This window comes from Sycon ciliatum, chromosome 1 (assembly GCF_964019385.1).
Source record: "Sycon ciliatum chromosome 1, ocSycCili1.1, whole genome shotgun sequence".
Classification (NCBI taxonomy): Eukaryota; Metazoa; Porifera; class Calcarea; order Leucosolenida; family Sycettidae; genus Sycon; species Sycon ciliatum.
This window is the reverse complement of record NC_088643.1, coordinates 27,326,576-27,333,833: the sequence shown is the minus strand read 5'-3', so window position 1 is coordinate 27,333,833 and position 7,258 is coordinate 27,326,576. Positions and strand designations below refer to the sequence as shown.

General features: G+C 45.9%; 1 protein-coding gene across 1 annotated transcript in view; it reads left to right on the top strand.

Annotated features, from left to right (window-relative positions):
* Positions 1–29: 29 nt before the first annotated feature.
* Positions 30–7,258, top strand: part of LOC135821164 (uncharacterized) — a gene marked incomplete in the record, with an annotated part of 55,341 nt that continues 48,112 nt past the window's right edge. Inside the window, 4 exon segments of the mRNA XM_065334237.1 lie at positions 30–420; positions 2,318–2,351; positions 4,260–4,385; positions 6,586–6,657. Coding sequence (XP_065190309.1) covers positions 386–420; positions 2,318–2,351; positions 4,260–4,385; positions 6,586–6,657 — 267 coding nt within the window.

Below are 7,258 nucleotides of genomic sequence, written 5' to 3'. Positions count from 1 at the left end.
GATTATTACGAAAATCAATTAAAATTTCACTTTTCAAATCTATCAAATGAATTGTGCTCTTCTTGCTGGATGAAAGGACTCCGATCCGGGAAAGACTCGTAGATCTACGAGGTGATCACTCATGAGCAGTAGCTTACGTTCAGCGCAAGCAGACGAGCCGTGTACAGTACGACTGTTATTTTTCCACTCAATCTCGTCGTTTCACAGTAGCAAGCCTCTTTTTCGGGCAAAATTTTAGATTGCATGCCTAGCCATGACTGGTTTGGTGTCATCCATCATTGCTTTTGGTCAATAGGAATGCTGGATATTGGTTTGAGCAGAAAAAGAGTTAGGTGGACTGCTCATATCTGACTGCAGTAGAGCCGATTTCTAGCACTATTCCGCAATGCCTAAAGCCTCGGACCAACCCACACCGTCCAAGTGAGTACTGCTTTTTAAAGAAATAATGGTGTAGCCAAGTGTTATATTAAAATAGAGGTAAATGAGTGTACATGCAGTCATTAGAGACTATTCAGACAATATCGCAACGTGTTGAGACTTGAGAGTCGGAGTTATACTTTCCAGAGCGAACGTTTTCTATTGACATTCATCAGTTGAATCATTGTCATTGAATACAGTGAAACTGTTCAGTATAACGTAGCTCCAGGGACATCATCTGCACTTAATTCCTGTAGCTATGCAAAAGACATTACTTCAGTAGCGTCTGGCGCTAGCCAGGGTCCACACAACTTCAATTCCGTGTTTGTGTGTTTGTGCCGTCGGCATGCCTGGCGCTATCCCATACCTGTCCCGCACCGTACCATCAAAGACAGCTGGTCACAATATTCGAATAGGGCTTTCAAATGCAGGTCATACCGTGAAGCAACTTGGAAGAATGAGTATGTATGCGAAGTGTATTGGGGGAATGCATGCAGGGCGATGGTGCGGGTTCGAATCCTAGGTTATGTCTTGAAAAAAAGAAATAATATTCGCGGGATCCGCGTCGGCATCGCTTGAATGTTCAGAGAAACACACAAACTAGCCTTCGCATCCGCAGGCCACCACTATGCCTGTTCACCTTAGTGGCGAATGCAGACCTCACAAGTGAGTCAGGGGGGGGGGGGGAGGTTAGTCTCTCAACCAATCGGGCGTGTAACGGCCCATAACCCTGTAAACTGCATCTTTGTTATTCTCACTCCGAGCTGTGAGTACCCACTTGAGCGAAAAAAATAGGAGAAATGAAAAATTTATAACATCCCTATGCTTTTTTTGCCTACGTCATCAAGGTGGTAGACGGTGTCGTATTACCCTCGAACGCAAAGAGAACGTTTATTTCTTTCGCTCATAGCCCTACGCTATGCTTTTTGCCTAGCTCATCATGCATGTTACAGTACTCGAACAGATGGAAACTTTTTGCAATACAATGATGTAGCCGATCAGTTCGTTGTGGTATGGTTGGGCATTGTAGCCGTCATGGTCGACGTAAAACACTATAAGACCGCAACGAAGTTGGGACCAAAGAGAAAGTTTATTTCTTTCGATGCGAAAATAGCCAATCAATGGAAAAAACATTTCCATCAGTTCTAAGAACATGCACGATGAGCTAGGCAAAAAAGAATAGCGTAGGGCCCTGAGCTTCCAAGCTCTCTCGTAGGCCAGGCACTGTACATCTGAGGTCCGATGACTAGAACAAGATTTGCAAGGTCCTCAAAAAAGTACTCAGGTCCAGTTATCGCACCGGTTGCATATTTAAAATTAATTGTTGGTAAGAAAGAAAAAACCTGGTTGCATGTGTGTGTGTGTGTGTGTGTGTGTGTGTGTGCATGAAAGTGAACCTACACAAAGCTACACATAAAATCATCAACACACGCGCACGACCATGGAGTCGGATAGAGAGCCAAGGATGAATTATTATTAATTTTATAGAAAAGAAAAGGACCAAGGAACTACAAGTAATTAGGCACGCTGTAATGCCCACTAACACCACCAGTTACTTGACAATCCGCTCATGCGATAACATTGCACGACACTGACCAACGCATGCGTGACAAAAATGCTTGATGTTATACTATCAGCCCTGGTACAGTGTAAATCTACATGTATGTGTTAGTTGATGCAACACCTTTCTCACTGCACTATATATTTTTTCAAATCTTTATTCTTACGAAGTGTTGTTGCTGTTATTGTTGTTGCTGTTGTTGCTGTTGTTGCTGTTGTTGCTGTTGTTGCTGTTGTTGTTGTTGTTGTTGTTGTTGTTGTTGTTGTTGTTGTTGTTGTTGTTGTTGTTGTTGTTGTTGTTGTTGTTGTGTTGTTGTTCTTTGTCTTGGCATGTATTTAGGAAGCAAAGGAGCTCAGCGAAGAAGCCGAGTGATGTAAGGACATGTTGAACTTTTGTGAACTAACACTATCACAGTAGTATTACTCATACTATTGTTATCCTGCTAGGGCACCCTGTCTTTCCCAAGCACTCCATCTCTTCCAAGTGCCCCACCTTCGTTTTTTTGGCCTGCAATCCGATCGTGGGTGGTGTGGCGAGGAGCTGCGGTGGATTCCCCACCCGACACTCTCACGCGCTTTGCCTCGGTATTCTGGCTCGAGTTGCTCGACTTTCCACTTCTTGCAAACGACCTTTTGCCGGCAATAGCAGCTGGTTGTGCTGCTGGAAGACTGTCGGCTGCTGCATTCTTTACCAAGTCAGCGCTTTCCTCTCCACTAACAAAGCCATCACTCTCACTGCTCTCATCTTCTGTTTCAAAACCAGGGCCTCCGCCTCCCGTGGCTGCCATCGGACCAACAAATAACAACAAGCTACGACAGTACAACTAGTTTGCTCACTTCTAGCGAAGGACTCACCACTTTTATAATGTTATTTGAATTTATTTCACTGTCAACATGTTAAAGCTGAAGGCCAAATTAATTACAAACTAACGTTGTTACTTGGAAAAGACTCGCCGTATCGTTGAACTTGAAGACAAGCATTGTAAATTTGCGAATCAAATTTGCAAATCGGATGCACTATGCTCCAAGTACAAGTCAGTTTGAACAACTTCGTAAATGAAGCAAACACGCTACTGGCAACAGTGGCATCCGGCTTACACTTTCATTACATCAGTACAGAGGACTGCCAGCGTCGCAGGGAGCAGCAGTGTGTCTCTCTACGCTCTAAAAATAGCGCTACTTTTCACGGTGGTGCCAACAGACTGGACGTAGTGGTAGTTTCACACATCGATTGTGCTAGACAAGGTCACAGTTGGAGACTTTATGCTAGGGCAGTGCCAGTCTTCCCCACATGGGTCATTATGCTAGTTATTATGCTAGCATTATCCGCCGGTACCGTGCCTACCTGGCTCTGCTCGAGGCGATGTGCATTGTCAAGCTGAAACCTGAACTGTGTGCACAAAGGATGTATGTACGGAAGGTGTCACTGTTTTCACATTGTAGTGCCGTAGTGCCGTAGTGCCCATTGTAGTGCCGTAGTGCCCATTGTAGTGCCGTAGTGCCCATTGTAGTGCCCATTGTAGTGCCGTAGTGCCCATTGTTCTATGATGTTACTGTAAAGCGGCTAGTTTTAGCGCCAGTATTGCAGTAATTATTATGTTGTCTTCCTCTTTAATCTCTACTTTGAAGTACTGTGCAGTGAAACCTGGCCTGTAACCGGACGCCCTTGGTGCAGCGGAAACTGTCCTGATATGACAGGATTCCGCTCGATCCAGGGCTGCACGTTTGATGCACAGCACTTTGGTGCATGACAATTTATCCGGGCAATGCAGGATTCCACTTGGTACAAGGTCCGGCAACACACAGGTTTTATTGTGTTTACTCGATTAGAAGCCGGGGGGGGGGCTTCTATTTTTTCAATACCAATTTTGAGGAGGCTTCTATTCAAGAGGGGCTTTTATTGTTTCATTCCATACCAGTATTCCAATCGAATCTCTAAAACTTTCATATTCACAGCAACTCGGCCGCGAGTTAATTTGCACACACTACGTCGACCAGGACATGTACCAATATGAACATCCACGAGATGTTTTTTGCACACTTGACCTTCGTACATTGCACTACCTGGTCACCCCATACTTTGCGAATAGTAATCCGGGCTTCTGTTCGAGAGGGGCTTGTATTTTTTCAAACAGTCCTTGTAGGGGGGGGGGGGGGGGGGGGGCTATTATTCAAGAGGAGCTTTTATTCGAGAGGGGCTTCTAATCAAGTGAGTACGGTATATTGGCTTGTGTGCTTGGAATTAACCTGGCTGCTATGTCACCTGGGTTTGTTTTGTGCAGGCAAGCAAGAAGGACCCTCCTAAGGAGTCGCAGACCCCCAAAAAGAAAGAGACGGAAGAACAGCAACGCAAAGAGAGGTGGCGGACGTTAGTAGCAGAGAAGGGTGCCATTCCTTGTGAACATGAGGTACGCTATACATGTGCATGTACATAGTCGCAAGTTCTCTGTTTGATTTCCATCCTGAATGCTACTATGCAAATATGTGCCTAACCTCACCAGGTTTACTAGCCATGCGCTATGTGCAAACCACTCCTGCTGATATGAACTTGATGGACTGTGTGTGTGTGTGTGTGTGTGTGTGTGTGTGTGTGTGCTTGGGTAACCGATTGTTAAACGGTTACCCAAGCAGTTGCTCTTCGCTCATCTTCCACGAACCCGCCCGTTTTGCGGCCCCCGACATCGCTGGAAGGACGTTGTCCAGGCTGATCTGACTGTGGCCGGTGTGCACAATTGGTTCCAATCAGCCAACGATCGCGGAGAGTGGCGTGACATAGTGTCGGCAGCAGCGGGGGTGAAGGAGCCTGCCCCGAAGACGATTGTGTGCCACGTTTGCGGCCGCCTGTTTCGTCGGCACGCCGACATGGCCCGGCACAAGTGCGCAGCAGTCCGACAGCTCCCCGTATCACAGCAGCCTGGGTCGGTGCAGTGTCCTGCCTGCAGTAGATGGCTCCGGAGCAGGGGTGGGCTTGCAGTGCATAAGTGCCTAGGGAGTGACAACTGTGACGACCGACCGCCTTTTGATGCTCCTCCTGTTGCCGAGGTCCCGGTGTGTACTGCCTGCCAGCGTACTTTCAAGTCTACTGCTGGCCTCAAGCGCCATCGCTGTGGACCCCGCCCGAAGCGCCCTACAGTGACTGATCGCCAGCACTTTGAACATCATTGCCGAGTCTGTAGTCAACGCCAGTTTCGGAGGCGACAGGACCTGGAGCGCCATTTGAAGCACTGCCTACCTCTCCCCTAACCTCTCTGACAGTACCTCCCTTTGGGGAGCGGCGTGGCCATTTCTGGCAGCTGTCAATAGTAGTAGTAGTAGTAGTAGTAGTAGTGTGTGTGTGTGTGGGCGTGTGTGTGGGCGTGCGTGCGTGCGTTTCATTCTCCTGAGTGGTTACCAACAGCCAGTGTATGCCGGAGTATGTGGTGTGGTGTGCGTCGAAAAAGGAAAAAAGAATGAAATAATAGAAAAAATGAAAAAATGAAAAATAGGGATTCACTGGCCAGAATAAAATCCACTTCAATCAGCTGTGTGGTGGATACCAGGCTAAAAATTAGTGGCGGTCAATTCATCAGCCTTGCAAGCTGTTGAATGGTGTAGTCCCAGCACAAGTTGCCATGTCTAACATAGCTGTTCGCTATCATCGCTACCGCGATGGGCAAGTCTGAGGTCTGAGGCGTGCGTGCGTGTGTGTATTTGAGTGTGTGCGTGGGTGTGGGTGTATGTGCGTGCACGTGTGCTAAACCGACTCCTATTCTCCAGTGTAGGATGTGGTGGGCTTATTTAGTTCGCCCTGGGCTGAACTAATGTTATCCCTACCCCAGGCCCCCAAGCGTATTGTACGCCCAGGGCTTATTGTCTCATGTAAACGGCGAAGAAAATAAACAATCTTTTCTTCGTATTTTTCGCTTTTCCCTCTTGAGCCTGAACCTGAAGGATTTCATTACGGACAGTGCACCTCTTTTATTTCTGTTCTGGCATTTTTTTCTTTTGATTTTGCGTTCAGTGAAAGCTTCGCCTTTTCGAAAACAAGGGACAGCTGGAAAAGCAGCAGGAATGTGAATAGACACTCCTTGATCCAAATGTTATCGTTCTCAAATATTTACCACTGTGTTCAAGTGCAATTAAAAAAATACCCGCAGAACACACGATCATTCACCTGAATTGAGCACCAGATTGCCATATACCTCCGTCTTGTAAATGGGTGAATATTGAACCCGAGGCAAATAAGTCCAGACTTTTTTCCGCTAAACGGGTCCTTAGTCTTTAGTCCAGTGGTTAGTGTACTTGTCTGATGTATGAATGCAGTTGTGAGTTCGAATCCCGTAACGTTTGGGCTTGCGTTTTTTCGACCAATCCTGGGTCCACTCGACCAGGATGAGTACCTGGCACTAAAACAAGTACCCGGGAAATACCTAGCATTGCTGGGGAGGAAAGGCGGCGAGGAAAGTATTGACAGCCTACCTCAATTATGATGTTTCGAGTCATATGTCTGGAATTCTAAGCTTGACCAGCGGCATCTCTGATTGATGATCATGGTGTGTCTGCTATGTGCTTGTTTGTGTCTTTCCCTCAAACCAGTGCTTGTTTATTGTTTGCGTGCCTGCATGATAGGGATGCACAGTGTCACTGACCACTGTTCCTGGTATGATATATCATTTCAAGACCTGTCGCGTTTTCAAGGAGGTGAGGCGCTGATGCAGTTGCAAATGGAGTCCATCAGCCTCTTGGTGATGGAATAGTTAAAATATTATATATTTTTTTAAATAGCTTTCTCGAGGCAAATATTCTTTTAGGCTGAAGAACAGAACTACCTTCAGGCTCTTCACAACTAATATCTCCTAATAATTCATGTGATACTTCCAAGTAATTATACTACATTGTAGGGGTGAGATGATGGAAATAGAAATCGGTGCAAGCTAACAGATTGATTATTCGAAAAGTTGTGATTGCTCGATTATGCATACGGCGTACATGATTACATGTACCGTATGTCCGCACCTTTAAAGCCATGGCGGTATATTCGATTATAAAGCCAGTCTCAGTTATAAAGCCATGGGCTTCATAAATGAAATGACATTTAAAATATGTTTTGCAAAAATGAAGGAATAAGTACTATGCTAACAAACTTACAGCCCAGCATCAAGGGTGAACAAGTAGATTTAGATTGAAATTTCTGTGTGGACTTTGACTTTTATGGCATGGCGTAGTGGGTGAGTCATTTTGCATGTAAAATATCTAGGAAAGCAGCGGTGTTTCGAATATAAGGCCATGGCTTTAAAGGTGC